Source organism: Falco biarmicus, chromosome 12, assembly GCF_023638135.1.
Source record: "Falco biarmicus isolate bFalBia1 chromosome 12, bFalBia1.pri, whole genome shotgun sequence".
Lineage (NCBI taxonomy): Eukaryota > Metazoa > Chordata > Aves > Falconiformes > Falconidae > Falco > Falco biarmicus.
Genome location: NC_079299.1, coordinates 5,534,268 through 5,552,562, shown reverse-complemented (window position 1 = coordinate 5,552,562; position 18,295 = coordinate 5,534,268). Strand labels below are relative to the sequence as shown.

At 42.8% G+C, this 18,295-nt stretch overlaps 1 protein-coding gene across 2 annotated transcripts in view; it reads left to right on the top strand.

Annotated features, from left to right (window-relative positions):
- Nucleotides 1-17,628, top strand: part of XDH (xanthine dehydrogenase) — a 60,050-nt gene extending 42,422 nt beyond the window's left edge. For both annotated transcript variants that reach the window (XM_056357025.1, XM_056357023.1), the window contains 16 exons: nt 1,577-1,701; nt 2,469-2,602; nt 4,057-4,144; nt 4,773-4,859; nt 6,291-6,482; nt 6,972-7,117; nt 7,721-7,802; nt 8,378-8,473; nt 9,212-9,340; nt 10,240-10,314; nt 11,119-11,171; nt 12,280-12,394; nt 13,042-13,107; nt 14,857-15,045; nt 16,365-16,532; nt 17,488-17,628. In XM_056357025.1, coding sequence (XP_056213000.1) covers nt 1,577-1,701; nt 2,469-2,602; nt 4,057-4,144; nt 4,773-4,859; nt 6,291-6,482; nt 6,972-7,117; nt 7,721-7,802; nt 8,378-8,473; nt 9,212-9,340; nt 10,240-10,314; nt 11,119-11,171; nt 12,280-12,394; nt 13,042-13,107; nt 14,857-15,045; nt 16,365-16,532; nt 17,488-17,538 — 1,796 coding nt within the window. In that variant the 3' untranslated portion in view covers nt 17,539-17,628. The remainder of the gene's footprint in view (nt 1-1,576; nt 1,702-2,468; nt 2,603-4,056; nt 4,145-4,772; nt 4,860-6,290; nt 6,483-6,971; nt 7,118-7,720; nt 7,803-8,377; nt 8,474-9,211; nt 9,341-10,239; nt 10,315-11,118; nt 11,172-12,279; nt 12,395-13,041; nt 13,108-14,856; nt 15,046-16,364; nt 16,533-17,487) is intronic.
- Nucleotides 17,629-18,295: the final 667 nt, after the last annotated feature.

Here is an 18,295-nt window from a genome sequence, read left to right as displayed (position 1 = left end):
TTATGAAAATGGGACATAAATGCATCTGAAAATCTGATCCACTAACATTGGTGGCTGTAGGTGTCATGAAGAACATGGCACTGCCCTGTAACGCTTTCTCAACATTGACCGTTGGTCGGTCTCTGAGGACAGGTTTTTTTTGGTGGGCTGCTTGGTTTCATTTAGTTGGAGTCTGCCGAGCAGGCTGTACAGACATGGGTTAACACAGCAATTATCAACAGTTGTTTAAAATCGTTGAGTTAGAAGGGGAGAGTGCCAGAGCCGTGAACTAGAATATTCTGTCAGACCAATGTTATTGCTTGGTGTATGTATCACGATCAATAGCTCCCGAGAGGAGGAGTCTCAAACATCGGACCTTTTGAAGGATTATGTATTTATCAATAAAAGGGTGTTGTATTCCTCTTATAGATCTGAGAGGGAAGTTTAATCAGTTACAGACACAAAGCCTGCTATGAAGGGATTATCTCAAAGATCACAGGGAAGCAAAAACCCCTTACCTCCTTGTGGAGGAAGAGGGAAGTTATTTAACAGAAACACCCATTTCCAGGTCTGTTGTTTGCTGTATTTTGATAGGCATTGCTGAGACTTTGCTCTGCAGTCAGCCACTGGCGCTGGCACTTCAAAGGTGTCAGAAGCTGTTAACTGTTTCTTGTAGTGCACCATATTGCACAAAATGAAACCACTGTGCCAGGCAAGGCAGAAATTGTTCTCAGCTAGAAGAATAGCTTATTTGAAAGGCTGCAGTACTGTGTGAATGCCAGGCCAACCCCGTCGAGGAGACAAGAGAAGGGCCCCTGCTACATATCAGAGTAGGCGTTGTCTCATACACGTGCCCATTTCTCACTGATGTACCTAACGAAGGCAGCTATTTTGTTGTTGCTGAATTGAATAAAAGGAAGAGAGGAACAGGATTTCACGAACTGCTCTGAATATTAATTTTGGCAGCTGAATAGACCAGGGCCATGACTGAGAAAGGAGGTTGATTCTGACATTTAATAGCATGTAGCATGACTGGAAATTGTACCCTCAGCACTGCCAGGTAGGATGTCCTGGGAAAGAGCCACTGGCAGTGACAGAGAGATGATTCGAAGTTAGATCTTCTTAAGGCATTTTGGCTTTCTATTTTTGTTCCCCTGTTTCAAAGTGTGTAACCTTGTACTTGACCTGCTCAGCTAAACTATGCTTGATTTATTTTTATCCTTCATCTCAGTGGTGTTATGAGGGCAGTCTGAAAGGCACCAAATACTGCATCTTAAGGGATGCTAGGTTAATGGCATGGCGTGCAGGATTATTTTTGAAATGCCAGCCACTTCCACTTGTGGTTTTGGACTGAAGATTTCTGGAAAGTGGAGGTAGGGGGCAGTATCTGGGGTGCTTTTGGGTTTTAGGGTTTATTTTTGTAATGTTGAACCAGAAGTATCAATTTTAGAGCTAGGGATATCCAATGCTGGGCAATGCAAAGGGATTTCATTTTACACTTGTCAAAAAGGCAATAGCTTACGAGCAGTATGTGACAAGAGACAACTTAAAACACCAGGGACACCTTATTTTTGAGGCATTTCTTTCCATTTTCTAGGTGAGATGTACCTTGGTGGGCAAGAGCATTTCTATCTGGAAACTCATGCTACTGTGGCTGTGCCAAAGGGGGAAGATGGTGAGATGGAACTCTTTGTGTCAACACAAAACCTAATGAAGACACAGGTACTGCCTCGTTGACCTGCTACCTAAAAGGCATTTGTTTCTCAGTTTCAGACTAGATAAATGGTTGTTTTACAGTTGGTCCTATCTTGTCTTGAATTAAAAAAAAACAAACAACCAAACCAACAACACCACATAGACTTAGAGTTGGGTACTGGATCCAAAGTCCGTATCTATCCCACTTGTGTCCTGAATCTGCTTCCAGGTGACAGAGATGTTTCTGTTGGCGGCACATCTTTGTCACCAGGGATTGAACGCTTAACCCTTTCTAGAGAGGGTGCCAGCTGGTCAGTAGGCATGGCTGTTGAATGACATGTCAGAAAGAGGTGGTATAAGCACTGACTACATATACCAACTCTGCCATCTTGTGAGAGAGGCTGCTGGCACTATGGGGTGTCTTTGGCCTGTTTACTGACTCACCAAGACTGCCCAAAGGTCTCATAATAGAGTGAGGAGAATGGACAGAGTGGTATGGATGTCAGACTCTGTGCTAAATGAGACCTGTGTCTTGGTAACCTCACCTCATGTCAGTTTCTTCCTGAATCTGGTGCTGTCTGCTGAAGCACTGCGTGCCTTCCCACCTCAGAGATGAAATACTGAACTTACTGGTTCCAATTGCACCAAATCCAATTGCAGGACCAATAGGACTTGCAATATAACGGAGTATTTGCACTGCTGCTTTGATTGCAGAAAGGCAATATCTTGGTATCGTATCTAGTTCTCAACACAGCTCAGCTCTGTACGTGTTCTGCTGTTCCATTTTCCTTTAGGAGTTTGCTGCTAATGCATTGGGAGTCCCATCAAATCGGATTGTGGTTCGAGTGAAAAGAATGGGAGGAGGGTTTGGAGGAAAAGAGACTAGGAACACTATTTTGACAACTGCAGTAGCTGTTGCAGCCTTCAAGTAAGTTTGGGTGTGGGGAACAGGGCTTTTCCTTTCAGACTGGTCCAGCCTGCATCTTTCTGGGACACTATTTGCACTGGAGCACTTTCAAGACTCTTCATGCCTTGTTACTGTAGAGCTTATAGCAAGCCTGGGATTTCCCAAAGGATGTACCTAATGGCCTTTTAGCTGGTAGGAGGAATTGAACCAGCTCGGAGGGGCTAATCTTATGCGTGAATGTCAGCTTTTAATAGCAAAGGGGGAAAACTCCTTACTCTGCTCTGAAAACTCTTGTATCACAAATTATCTGCCTCTCCATCACAAACCTTTTAAAAATCCAGCACTAGCCATGCTTGCTTTGTGTAATAGGGTATGAGAGTCTCTTCCTTGCTTTGAAACTCCACTACACCAACCTTGGACCACTGTTTCTCTGCTCTTCTACAAACTGTCTCTTTGGTTTTTTGCCTTGGAAGGGTGGCAGGCCACTGAACAGAAATCCACACTTTTCAAACCCCTAAAAACTCAGGGAATGGACCTAGGCTATAACCATTTGTGAAGCATAGATTTGAAATGTTCTTCTGGTTTCTGAAGTTTTGATATAGGCTCGTCTTTAACTGTGCAAGTTTCTGTGGTTGTGAGGGAACACAACCTCTGAGATGACATTTGTGTAGCGTGCATAACACCACCCTCCCCAATACGGCCCTTGTAGTTCAGGATGCATCCCACTGGCAATGCTAGGTGGGTCTTGCAACGCAGTAGCAATTTAGTAAAGTACCTTTGGAAAAGGAGAGCCAAAATGAAGCTCCTGTACTTAAATCAGCTTTGTTTTTCCTGCTTTGAGCAAACCACCTGCTTTCTCTCATTAATCAGTAATACATCTGCATTTTTCTTTCCTTTATCTCCGCCAGCCAAACTGCTGTTTTATATCCCAAAGGTTATGAAATAAAATCTATGGCATTCCCTAGATATTTGTACAACCTGAAGAGAGTCACTGGGAAGGCAGAATTGTTAGAAAATGAAGAGCAACTCCTCTGCTCCTTGTTTTCCTCCTTGGATAATAAATAAGCAGATAAACAAGGTCAAATTGAAGGCTAGTTCATACTTAGCATTATTATATAACTCCGTATGGCCTTCTCTTTTGCAAAGCTGAGAGAGTGCCTTGAGAAATAATCTGGAAAATGGTGATTGCTCAGTTATTAGCATCTGTCTCTGTAAGAGATTCTTTTTAATACAAGAGTCTCCACAAGAGTTTCAATGAACCAGGTCCCAACCTGAAGTTCTTAATTTTTTTTTTCCCTTTTTTCTCAGTCTTGCCATCTTCTTAAGAGGAAGATATGTAAACCAAGCAGTTTACCCCTAACTCCCCATTGCCACTCTGGAAAGACAATGCTCACCAAAAAGAGGAGAGTCTTGCTCTGTAGGGCCTGTATTGTGGTGTGTTTCAGGCTTTGCCTGATAAATATATCCTTTAACAGAACTGGCCGCCCAGTAAGGTGCATGCTGGATCGAGATGAGGACATGCTGATAAGTGGTGGCAGACATCCCTTCCTGGGGAGGTACAAGGTATGCATACATATGAAATGAATGCATGTTGACTCGGTGTCGTCACCTGAAATGTCAGAGTAGTAAAAGGCTGTGAAAAAATTGCTGCTCCGGTTGTTTCACTGCTGCTCTCCCCTGCTGCAAACAGATCAGGTCAGCTGGATTATAGCATTTTTTCTGTTAAAGTACTGCAGAGGTTCTTTTGGCTTAGATGGTTCCCTTCTTGTGACCTCAGCACAAATACTTCCCTCTTCCTTGTGACTGAGGTTTTGCCCCTTTCATAATCCCATCTCTTTTAGATGCTCCCCCATTGTTTATGGTATAATTCTACTGTTTGTTTTGACAAATTTCCTTTCCTCTTCAATCCCTATGCAACTGCTTCTGCTCTTCAAAACAAAAACCTGTTAAGGAAAGTGTGGCTGTGACAACTGGCCAGCACTTATTTTAGAAGAGGTCTCTGAAGCAAGATTAAGATGCATACGCAGACCCTTTACTGGGAAGCTTCCTCAGCTGCTGCCTGTGCTTGTCCTGTACTGCAGCAGAGGACAAGCCAGCCTTTTGCCTGCGTAAGGTCCATTCAGTTTTTGGAGGGAAGCATGAAACGGAGCATTCTATAGGAAACAGATCACTGAGGACACTCTCTTGACAGGTTGGTTTCATGAAGAATGGGAAAGTCAAGAGTCTGGAGGTGTCATACTACAGCAATGGGGGCAACTCTGTAGACCTCTCTTATGGTGTAAGTAAAACTTTGATGGCTAACTAGACAGAAGATATTTCCCTGTGCAACCTTTTACTCTGACTTCAGAGAGTTGTTGGCTACAGCATTGCTTGCACATCTTGCTCTCTGACATGACTGAAACCAGACCTTGCTAGGTTTCTGAAGCTTCTACAGCTGCTCTCTGTGCCAACTGACCTGCCTTGGCATGTGCCACGTAATTCTTATGGATGCTGTAATAGCTTGGATTAGGCAAAAGGGTCAAGAAAGTTTGCTTTGCATTACAGGGAGCTGTGATGGGAAACTTGTTGCACAATGCAAGATGACTGACAGTTCCCCAGCTTTGGGAAAAGCTAGTTCCTTGGTATTAGAAACATCCAAGTTAGTAGGCTGATCAGGGCAGAGTGCCTAAATCAGCAAGCTGCTTAAGGACTGGCTAAAGTTACCATTGCATTCACAGGCACTAAGAATAGGCCTGACTTACACATTTGTCTCCAAGAATTTTTGTGCTCATGAGTAAAAAACTTTCCTTTTCTGTTGTCCGAGTGACCAACCCAATAGCCTAGCGTCAGTCAAGTTTATTCTAGCTCCCTTTCCTAGTCCACTGAGTCTTTGATCATTTTCTGCAAAAATGAATCAATTTTAGTAGGAGAGAACTGCAAAATCTCTTGACCATAGCCAATTTGACGCTAGCAATGTGGTTGGTGCTGGGCAAAGCAGAATTGCAGAGAACTGTCTTTGTGTAAACCAAGGGCCTGTCTGAGAGTACATCTATGGGAACTGTCTTTTTGACCGTGTCTGAATCGGGGAACTAGCAAGTGCTCCATGTTGAAATAAGGTTGGGGTGTGCATAATCTCCTCTCTGTGCTGCTGCTGGAAGGGAGATCTGGGAACACAAACCAGAAAGAAGCTCTCGTCCTTTCCCAGTTTGGACCATTAGAGGACAAAGATCTCAAACCTTGCAGTTTAGATGTAGCTACTGAAAATCTTTATTTCATATAGCTGCCCTTACTGCCATAGCCCAGTTGCTGAGTCACTTAATATCAGCAAGCTTTCTTTTCCAGTAACAGATTACTCAGTGTAATTAAAAGAATATTCTGGTTCTTCCAGGTGGATAATGGTATTTAGTAGCAGTTTGGCTCAGCATGAGCCCGTGGCCAACAAAGGACTTTGAAGCTCAATCTGTCCCAGGGTCTCAAGTCTCAACAGAGAAGTATGCTTACTGTCCTGGCCTTCAGGAGGGTACCACTTGACACACCATTGCAAATGGACGGAGTACTGACTGCACCGCAGTGCTCATCCAGCTGTGGTGACTACAGAATTGCAGGATACAAGAGAAAGTGCTGGTTGTAAATTAGCTTCAGAGCTTTCTGTCTGGTTTTGATAGCTAGTAGGAAGTCTGACATGATTCATGGAAAATGTATTCACCCCCATTTTCCTTCTCTTCACCAGGTTATAGAGAGAGCCCTGTTTCATTTGGATAACTCCTACAACATTCCTAATGTCAACAGTGTGGGCATTGTTTGCAAGACCAACTTGCCTTCCAACACAGCCTTCCGTGGCTTTGGAGGGCCCCAAGGAATGATGATCGCTGAGTGCTGGATGAGCGACATTGCTCAGAAGTGTGGCCTGCCACCTGAGGAGGTACAGATCCACTGACACATTTCAGGGTGGTGCTGCCTTTGAGTAAGCTCAGGGAACTGAACTACAGAAAATCACTAAGCAGAAGAACTTTTGCTTCATTTTTGCTAAGCCCTTAGCAGAATCTCAAACTTTCTGTAAATCTGCCACATTATAGCATGGATTATCTTCTGCTTCATTATATTCCCTGAATAGCTTCAGTTGTGAAACACCTGCTTTAAGGATAGATATTAAAAAATAAAAAGTCCAAAGGCACTAAGTACCTTAATCTTATTTACAATGTGCTTAAGTCCGAACCTCTACTGAAAATTCCCAGCCTTAATGTTTTAGTCCCCCTTTCCCATAAACAGATACATGTCTGTTAATTCTATTGTCCTGTAGAGTGAGGGGAGGAATAACACTAGGAACCAACATGTTTTTGATGTCATCTATTAAAAAGACCTAGTCTGAAACATTAAACTTGGCATGTCCTTCATATGTCTCTTTGGGAAGGTGCGAAAGCTCAATCTTTATAACGAAGGAGACCTGACTCATTTTAACCAAAAGCTGGAGGGATTTACTCTACGAAGATGCTGGGATGAATGTTTGTCAAGCTCTAGCTATCATGCCAGGAAGAAATTAATTGAAGAATTCAACAAGTAGGTGTTCTGGAGCTGTCCTGTTACTGAGTGCGCCTGTTGCCTACTAACCTCTGAAGTTTTCTTAGCAGCTTGAGTGATATGAAGTCAGACCTTATATTTGCATTGACTTCTAAAAATTTCTCTGTTTGAAATATATGCATGTTCACTGTGGGAAGAAACTTCTATCAGTGAGCTGGTAGCTTAAATAAGGCAGAATTCAGATCTAGCATGACACAAATTTGTAAGGGAAATGTAGAAAAGGGAGAGGGTGTTTGCTAAGTCCAAGTAGGCTTTTCAAATGGCTATCAAGGTAATTTGCTTAGGCTTTCCCCTGCCTTATAGTCTTTTTTTTTTTTTTTTCCTAGTTGGCTTGTATGCACAACTGAATAGTTAATAATCCAGACAATTGCTTCTATAATGCCTCGGGAACACCTTCAGTTTGGATTTCTTCCTGTTAGAACCCATGAACAAGCCAATTTTTCATAAAAATTACTGATTAACTCAGTCTATATTGCATTCAGGTATTTGATTTCTGCTTTGAAACCCAAGCTGTTGGAGGGAAGCGTAGTATTGAACTGCGATGAAAGCCTCATGAGTATGAGTAATGTTCTTTCCTTGCAGGCAGAATCGCTGGAAGAAGAGGGGGATGTGTATCATTCCTACCAAATTTGGCATCAGTTTCACTATCCCATTTCTGAACCAGGTCTGTAAGTGTCATTCATCTTTCCAGTAGAGAAGCTAGATTTATGCTGCCTCCTCCAGGCCCTCCTCTGTTTGTACCAAACGGGAGCCTTTCACAGAAGTAGTAAATTAGTGAAGAGCACGTATTTTTCAAACCAAAATGAGCAATGCAACAGTTACCAGTTTATATTGTCAAAAGACACCACAGTGCAGCTATGTTTCCATGGTATTGTGTTGTGTTAATTTCCCTGCCTATTCCTTCTTCCTCAATAGACTAAACACTGTTCCTGTATTTGACCTGACTTGATGGACTGTCAGTGGTATTTGCAAGTTTAGGTGAAGGGGCAGATTTAGGTTACTTCACTGGCTTTCTGAGCTGAAAATACTGACTGAGGTTTGTTGGGTCGTTGGAACTTCTAGTGAGTTGGTGAGATTAAACCAAACTCACCTCAAGTGTAAATTAGTGGCTTGAATTACACTGAATAATGATTTTGGTCTAGTTCTGCATTAATTCTCTCTATAATTTGTAACTGAAATCTGCTAAGGATTTCCCTAGATCATTTATGATGACTCTTGAATTAATGTTTCCTTTTATAGGCTGGAGCTCTGATTCATGTGTATACAGATGGCTCTGTGTTACTTACACATGGAGGGACTGAGATGGGCCAAGGACTTCACACCAAAATGATTCAGGTAATAATGAGTTTGGAGTTAACCACATGAGACATCTTTTCAGAAAAATTACACTCACTGTATAGTACTGCCTCAGACAGTTTGGCACTTCCTCTATGTGCATGCATAGGGTAAAAAATCATGACTAATTTCTCTTAATTGTTTCAGCAGCAGTGCTAGATTTCCAGAGTATTCTCACATTTAAGTATGAGAATTAGATTCTTCATCATCTTAACTCTTATTATCTAGATAATACAGTTTATGCTCACAATCTTCTTATGCTTACAAACTTCTGTGGCAATTTCATTTCATCCCATAAAAATATAGTTTACATATGCTTGCAATATGACTTTTTAAAAAAAATATATCTATCTGCGTATGCTAACAGCTTTGTACTTAAAAAGGCCTAAGGGAGCAACACTGCTTTGGCATGGAAATGAAAGGGGAATCTAATAGGCCTCTTTATCCTCTGATTCTTATAATTGTTGAGAGAGGAATTTAGTCTCACAATAGTGAAGTGAATGTCTGTGTGGCAAAAGTGTACATGTATGTGCTTGCACACATTCAGTCTGTGAAGGGCAAACCTAACAATGTTCTCATTAGCTTTCAGTCACCAAATTAAATGGGACTTGAACAAAAACGAAATTTGGGACGGGAGAGGGTAGAGGTTGCGGTGTGGATCCTAGCAGTGTAAGCAGTGAATGATAATGCTCATGTATCAGAAGAGCTGCTTACCAATTGTTTACCTTTGCTCTGCAGGTTGCTAGTAGGACACTGGGCATCCCAACCTCCAAAATTTACATCAGTGAGACCAGCACAAACACTGTCCCCAATACCTCCCCGACAGCCGCATCTGTCAGCGCGGACATCAATGGAATGGCCGTTCATGTATGGAAACGGAGTTATTTAAACTAGCGGGTTATAAGCTAGGACTCTAGAACATGAGAAGCTGATATGTATTTACTGCTTAAGGAAAACATAACCATCAAAAGGCAATTCCAGGCTAAGGATACCTTTAAGTTCTTTACCTACTATAACTACCAGCGGTGTTAGGTGATGAATGACCATATTTTTTTCAGGTTGTTCAAAATGAACAGAACAAAACATCCATTTAAATAGCTAGCTAGCTTCATAATTAATGCAGCCTTATCTATAACAAATATATTGTGTTACAAATATTAATAGTAGATGGTTTGTGGGCTGTGCTCCAGAACCTCTAAGTGTTGCCACACTCAGCTCTGATGTAGTGGTTACGGATACAAATATTTGCAGGGTATGTGACTTTTCCACTGAAAAAAAGGAATTTAGGACTGCTCATTCTCAGCTTTAAAGAAAAGGGGAAGAGTAATCCACAAAGTAAAATAATCAGGCTGTTTTTATTCTCTGCACAGATTGTCTGAGTAGGTTGAATTTTGCAAGGTATTTTTTTTGTGTGTTACAGATAATCTTGCTAGATATGTTAAGATGTCCTGCTATGACTTGGCACGGAAAAAGTTACTGTATAAATAGGTGGACTTCTGATATTTTGTGTCATGCTATGGGAAGTTCTGTGCTGTATTTGGGATTTCCTTCTGCTATCGGCACAGCCAATCTGCTTTAAAATCTTTTTCAGTCAACATTTCTTCCTATATAGCATGACATCTGTTAGTGAACTTTATTCCTTGTTGTGATACACTGAAGGCAATATTGATTTAAACAGAAGGTTCTTTGAAACTCTTACAGGGCTCTTAATACTATAAGCTGACTTTTCAAATCTTAAAATACTGCTTCTCTCTCTTTGTTTCTAGAACGCGTGTCAGACTATCTTAAAAAGACTTGAGCCGATCAAACAGTCTAATCCCAAAGGATCCTGGGAAGACTGGGTAAGCTGTTTGTGTCTGTCACAAGACAAGGGGGCATTGTCAATGATCATTCTAATTACCAAACCCTGTATGCAGGTGTATTCGCCAGGCCTTCTGCATCTTGCTAGCAAAGACAGTGAAACAGAAACTAAAACATCAGTTATGACTTTAATACTGAGATTTCTCCCAATCCTGGGGCCTGCCTGTGACAAACTTGACCAAATAAGTCTTGAGTGTTTATATATATCTTTCTATTTAGGCTATAGTCTTGGGCAGGAAAAAATCTGATTTGTAGTGAAGGGATTCTGTAATAAAGATGACTTTTTGTTGAGCTGCTGTCCGCCTCCTGTAGTGCTCCTTGGCTGCAATTTTTCTGTACCCTCAACAGTAAGAGATCGGGGTGCTGTAAGCCTCTCGGGCCATTTTCGGATCCAAGGTGGTCTTTTCATGGGAGAAGCTTTGACTTTATGATTTGAAAGTCAGGAAAAGATTCCCTGTGGCCTCACTGAAGTCAAGATGACTGTCAGTTTAACCTTTGTCTCTGAGGTTGAAAGTCTAACCTGTAGCTGAGAGCTGAATAAACAAGAGCAAGTCTTATCCCTCTGCCAACAGGCAAGTTCTGGCCTTGGTAGCTGCTGACGGGGCTATTTGGGGAAGCAACTGCATCATGATGTTTCCCTTGGCACTGCTGGTGCTGGGTAGCATGACAGCTGTCTGTCACTAGACACCTTCTATTCATGCTCTCCTGGAAATGTGTTTGAGGCAGCTATTTTGCAGGGACTGGCTGGGCAACTACTGTTTTCAAACTCTTGTTCACTTTCCCAGATTAAAGCCGCCTATGAGAACTGCGTTAGCCTGTCGGCCACGGGGTTTTATAGGTGAGTGAATATTCACACTGCAGAGGCACAGCTTTTACTCGATTGCATGGGTTGCAGCCAGGGAAATTCTGGGAGGATTTACAGCCCCTATCCCCCCCGTCACTGCTCTGATTTAGGGCTGTGTTCCCTTTCCTACCTAGAAATGTTAAGCTGAGGAGAATCGGTTCCTGATGGAGCACAGCCCTGGGGGCCAAGTTGAGATCTCATGTAAACCTGAAGTAGATCTAACTTCACTCTAGCTGACCTAGGTCTGAGAAGGCATAAATGAAAACAGAGCTTTGCCTGGGGCTCTGCTCTGCATCAGCCTCGTGATTAGATTAGAGCTGCACTAGAACGGTGCAGGGAAAAAGGGGGCAGGAGTTGTCCTTGAGAGCAAAGCTGCTTACGGCAATTGGCTGGAGTGAGTGTTTTCAATTTCATTCTCCCATTTAAGCTCTTACTGGTTCCTGTGCTGTTCTGAAATGAGGCACTTTTCTTAGTCAGTTTTGTTGCTGGAGGAAGAGAGATCCATCATCTTTGAGGCAGAGGGATTGACATAAAAAACTAAACACAGTTTTCAGATAAGCCTATTTAGGACTAAAATACACTGTGAGCTCATTTCTGTTGCATCTCTGAAATGTGTTTTTTCTCTTAACTAAGTGACTGTCAGTATTTTAATAAACGAGTGCTCAGATAAGGTATTAATACCAGATACAAAGTTTGTCTTGAACTGTGCTTAAAATCCGTTCTTGGCTTAATCCAGTTTTTGGTTCAACTTGATTACGCTCTGAAATTTCATGACCTCCAACAAACATTCAACTACACTCTAAATGCGAAAGATTTCTTACTGGATTGGTGGGAATGAGGTCATAATGGTCATCGCAAGCACTAAGATTCATGGGAAAATAAAGATGGCTGAAATAGTTTGATAGTTTCAGTCAGGGTTTGGAATACAGAACAGGTTTAGCAGATTACTATTTACAGTTTACACTTTTCATTTCTGCATGGGCTTGATGGAAGGGATGAAACAAAAGTGAATAAGGATTTCAACGTTGCAATGTATTTGTATTCAGTTTGACTGTTCATGGAAGGCTTGTGTTCATGTGGCTTTGTTTTTCTTTGCATCAAGAATTCCTGACCTTGGCTACAACTTTGAAAAGAATGAAGGGAGACCATTCTGCTACTTCAGTTATGGTGTTGCTTGCTCCGAGGTTGAGATAGATTGCCTGACAGGTGACCACAAGGTGAGGGGGTCAGCAATGAAATAACCCTCTGTGTTTAGGTGAAGGAAACATTCACAGGGAGCTAGAACAAACACTGGGTGTCAGCCTGTTCCTAGCTCTGCCATTGGTCTGGTGTGACCTTCAGTAAATTTCTTAACTCCTCTGTTCCACAGTGCAACAATCCGTAAAATATAATAAAATGATAATTATCTACCCAGTGGCAGGGATATTAGGAGGCTTAATGAATGATTGCAAAAGTTATTGGATTTGCTTAAGTAAGAGATAGCAGCACTGTGTTAGCACAAAAGAACAGAAACATACTGGAATTGAGTTAATGATTAAAAATAGCACTGAAGACTTTTAGAAAGGAAAAAAAAAATAATCAGAATCTGACCTAGTTGCTTATGCTCAAGTACAGAGCACTGGTGCTAGAAGCTTGGAACTGATATAAATTGGGTCCACTGGATCTCTGGGGAAAACTGCAGTGAGTCCCGTTGATTTACTTCAGGGATGAACTCAGATTAAAAATCAATACAAAGAGTTGAGCTGAAATAGATTGTTGAACACTGACCAAGTGTGGGTGGTAGTTGGATACCTTACTCGTACAACACCATGGTGTACAGATTTCAGTGTTCTGTGCTGATTTATTCTTTATTTCTGCCTTTTAGAACATTCGCACAGACATTGTTATGGATGTTGGTACCAGTCTGAACCCAGCCATAGACATAGGACAGGTAAGCAAAATAGTGCTGCTATTTCCACCATGTTAAAGCGATCATACTGCTCTCAGGCTTTTCTAGATAAGCCATTATCCCTCTCCAGGTTGTGCCTTTGCAAACAGAGCACTTTCAGTTTGGGCATCCAATGAGGTGTTTTAGGCTAGCTATGAAAACAGTTTGACCTATGCTTAACTCTGCAATAGGCACAGAATTATGTAGGAAAATATCCTGTTGGGGCTTTTTTGCCTTGGATTTTAAGACTACAGGATATTCCCCAGTTACCACCACATTGATGCTTTTTAGCATCTGCCTTGCCTAAGAAATGAATCCAGAGAATACTTATATGATGGAATGATCTCATCCCAGGCTTAATTTCTACAGTGTGACATGTGAGACTAAATCCCACACCTGGATTTTTTTATACTCCTATCTGTCAATATCAAGTCCTACTTAACTCAGTGAAAATTCTGTGAATAAAGAACTAGGGTGGTAGATTTTGTCCTCCAGCTACTGCTGTGTAGGAATCTCAGTAGAAAATTGAACCAGTCACTTAGCTTGCAAATTCCTTGGGCAGGGATAAGTTTACTTCCATATTTTGTGCGGTAATAATCACAATGATACCTCTCAGCAAATAAAGGTAATAAACACAGGGTTGTTTGATACACCAACAGATGAATCATTAGACACTCACGTGTGCTCATCTAGCCATCTTGGCTCTCTTGCGAACTTTAGATGTTGATATGGTGTAACTCCAGTGAAACTGCTGCAGGATGTGGGGTTTACAGGAGAGCACAAGTTGCAGAGCTCTGCTATAGTTAAAATGAAACTTCTTTGAAGTGACTTTTTTTTTTCTGAAAGAGACTTTTTTTGGAAGTGGCCAAGGAGACAAGGAGCCTTCCTGTCTTCACAGCCTGTCAGTTGGGTCTGGGAGTAGAGAGATCTATACAGAGCCTGTCAAAGGAGTCGTCTCCATTTCCTGTGTCCTTACATGAAACGCTGCAGAGGGTCTGGGGGCACGGGAGAGAGAGGATCTGCTGTGACTGGAGGAGCACAAGTACACAGAGCTGGGTTAATGAATGTCTGTGCCAAATCTTTGGACTGATCTGCCTGTCAGATCTCTGTGGGTGCAAAGCTTCTTCACATAAGGTTGTTCAGGCACATCCTCCTCTCATAGCTGTTCCCTTTTCTCTTTTTTTTTTTTAATTATTTACTTTATTCTCCTAAAGTTGACAGTAGAAAAATTATGCAAAGAAATCTTTAGTACTTGAATGGATCTGGAGGTGTTTTTGCAGGTGTCTGTGCTGATGACCTGAGAATGTGCAGGCACTTAGAAAAGCATTTATACTGAAATAGAAAGTGTAAAATAGTTTGTCTTCAGATATGTCATCTTCAGTCCTTTTAGTCTTCTTGTCCTTTGAATTACCAGCAAGTACAACTCAGTGTTAATCTGCCTGTGAAGGAATCAATATTTTGGCATTGGGTTTTTTCCTTGTTTCATCAGAAAATTCTTGTCCTGCATTTACAGTATATCTGTTTGCTTGTATTTGTAAACTGCTTCACCCGACAGTGAAATACAGTCACATCCATATGGGAACACAGGAATTGTGCAAAGTGCTGAGCTGTACTCAGCAGAAGGGACATGAGACAAAAACTGGGGAATTAGGAGGGGAGGGCTGAAAACTCTGGTGGAAATTGTTGCTGCTCTTGTGCAGGGAAGAACGACAACAAAAAAAAGAATGTAACTTTGTTTGGATGCATTTGTAGATAGAAGGAGCATTTGTCCAAGGCCTTGGGCTCTTCACCATGGAGGAGCTGCGCTATTCCCCTGAAGGGAACTTGTACACTCGAGGACCTGGGATGTACAAAATCCCAGCATTCGGAGACATCCCAACAGAATTCTATGTGTCTCTTCTCCGTGACTGTCCAAACAGCAAAGCGGTTTATTCATCCAAGGTATACCTGCAAGAGCTGCAGGCCTCCCACTGCTCTAGAATTATGTGAAGCTGAGTGATAATGATGCATGTGTGTAAATAGTTAATCTTGTTATGCTGGCTTTATTCTGGTGTCAGGAAGTTTTCCCATTCCTTACCAGAAATATTTACACTGTCCCTTATAGGTAGGAAGAACTGAAATAACCAGCACAATGCCACCCTGATTGTCCACCAGAGAGAACTGAAGTGGCTTAGCTGTGCCAGTTGTGCTGTCACAGAGGCTGCCAGCCTTCCCCTGCATGTCAGCTCCCTGGTTGCCCTTCCCTGGCACCGCAGCCACCGCTACGGGATAACATTTCCAGCACTGTCGTCCCCCAGATCTGATATACCAAGATCCTGTGTCTGAGTTCTCACGTTTTGCTTTCTTTACTGTTTCACAGTGCTTATATCACCCTTAAAGCTTCATTATTAATCCACGTGTCCTTCTGCTGTTTCCACTGCAGTCAGTGCTGTTCTCTGCAGTTAGCGAGGGCTGCACAGAGCAGGGCTGAGTGTAGAGTGTCAATGAATTTGCTTTACTTATGGTTTAACGGTTTAACAGCGCATTTGGAGAGGCCACCCCTATCTGTATATGCCCAGCCTGCCTCCTTACAGTTTCCCATTTCCCTTCCATCCACAGGAACATCTTCATCAATGAGGAGAACTTTTTGGGTGATTGGTGCTGAACACTTTGGGTGATAGTGCTGATGACAGAATTAAGAAAAATGGGGCTGGCAGGGACCTCAGTACTAGATAATACTTGTATAAACCCCAAGGGAAGCATTCCTGCTAGTTTGCAGGGACCTTCAGTGATGGAACAACACACTTTCTGGCCAGTCAACTCACCGCTGTCTCCTTATCTGATTCCCTTTCCTGCAGTTTTGGCACCATCCAAAAACCTGTGAAAATGTGTTAATCCCTCTTACCTTCACAACAGCCTTGCTGTGTCAGAAAGCTTACATTCTCCTCCTGTCTCTTCTTTAAATGGACTGGGTGTTGTTTTAGCTCAGTCTTTCCTCACTAATCACACCTGGCAGACTGGAGGCTGTTTCAGCTTTGTGTTTCCTCACAGGTAATATCAGGTAGACTGAAGTTCACTTCTGGAAGGCAAGGAGCTGTTTTGGCTTGGCCTTTCCTTCCTGATCACATCTGGGAGACTGAGAAGTTACAAAAAAGGAATGAGGAGTGGGAACAATTCCTGATTGTCAGTGGGGCTTGCTCATCTTTCTGTTAGCTCATTAGTCTTTCCAGGGCCAAGACTGTTTTGGGCTGCAGCCTCACTCTTGCTTGTGCTCTGTCTAGGCTGTGGGAGAGCCACCTCTGTTCCTGTCTGCCTCAGTGTTTTATGCCATTAAAGATGCCATCTACTCAGCGAGGAAGGAGTCTGGCCTGACTGAACTGTTCAGGCTGGACAGCCCTGCCACCCCAGAGAGGATCCGCAACGCTTGCGTGGATATCTTCACCAAAATGGTAACAGCTTCTGGTTTCACAGCCTGCTCCCTAGCCAGCCTACCCCACGTGGAATGTGTGTACTGGTCACAGTGGCCCAGGTCTGGGATTAGAACAGGATGGGGAGGCTGTGGCCCTGCGTAGCAGATCATTTTTATTTCAGGGATGTTACCCTTCGTTAAGATGCCACCAAATAAGAGAAATCCACAGAGTATGGGTCCCATTGCTAGAAGGGCTGCCGTACATTATCAATGGAATTGCAGTTCATCCTCCAAGTGCTGTCTGTAGAACAAAGGCACTAACTTGTTATCCTGATGCTCCTGATTATCATCTCTTGGGGGATCACCACCACTAACATACCTTGCAGGTCCACTCTGTGATTTAGTGGTATCCCTCAGGGAGGAAGGGAGGGGAAGGTGTTACTGAAAATGCTTCCTTCTCTGGAGTATTGTAACCGCAGAGGAGCCTCCTTAGACGACATCTGACAGAGTGCAGGAGTTAACCCTGTCACTGTCTTTTCATGGGCTCCTCCTCTGTTACAGTGTCGTGACAGCACATCATAGGCGTGAGGCCCCACAGAGTCCTGCTGATTCCTGTGTGGCTGATAACATAGCTGTCTTGTCCATGCGGGCATCCTTCAGGCTTTCGTAAGCTTGAGCCCCACTGTGGTTAATTGCAAAACCTGTATGTCTTAGTCCTCCTCGCCTAACACCTGCATCACTGTCTGGGGAGAAGGACTCAGAAACGGTTTTGAGAATTTGTACAAACTGCTGGTTGTCAGGCCTCCAGCTAGAGCCAGACACAGCTGCTGACAGGAGTGCCAGGAGACAGACACCTCTGTGCTTTGAAAGGCTGGGATATCAGCTCAGATCTTCAATGGGACACAGTCACCCATCTCAAAGGGAGTGTGGTGGGGCATGCTGAACCCAGGCCAGGACCCTCATTTGTTGCTAACTTTTGTTTTTTCTCTTTACAGTGCCCTTCTGCTGAGCCAGGGACCTTTAAACCATGGTCTGTGCGTGTGTAAATGGGAAGTCTGCGGAGTAAACTCTTCCTCGTGAAAATGAGCTTACACCAGAGGGACCACAATACAGTACGACTGGGGGGTGGGGGTGGGGTGGGGAAGAAAAAAGGAAAAAAAAGTAATCTGTGTTCATGCAGCTCATCCACTGATTAACGGAGCTTTCACATTTAAATGTCCAATCTTTGTTTTCTCTAGGAGAGGGAATTGCTGCAAGATTATAGCTGTGATGTAAATTCAAATGAAGAGTAAGTGGAAGATGATATTATCCAGGTGTAATTGAATAATCTTACAGGTTTCATTTAAAATTGCTGCAAGGACAGGAGACACACTTATTGCCAGTGTGAAATGGCAGGATGGTTGTTTCTCTTTTTTTCTATTATGGGGAAAAGATGGATCACCTTGTGATGCTATGGCAAGAAGGACTTACATGCATTGAACCCAGACAGACAGTTCTTTAGCTGAGATGGGGGAAGGCATGAGAGGCACTGAGGGCTGGACCCTCCTGTGTCCCCTCTGCACACAAGCCAGATAGGAGGAAGAAGAGGAGGAGTTTTGAACTAATGAAGATGGTCTTACCTATGTAACAAAGTGGTTTAGAGGAAAACCCTACAACGTGACCAATAGCTGATTTATCCTAAGTTAAATGATGATTGCTTTGCCTGCATCAGGGCTTTAATGAATTCTTAGTTCACATGCTACCTTGCCTTCTCGATTAAGGATAAAAACTAGAGATACCAAGAGGACTTCCAGCAAGATGCTG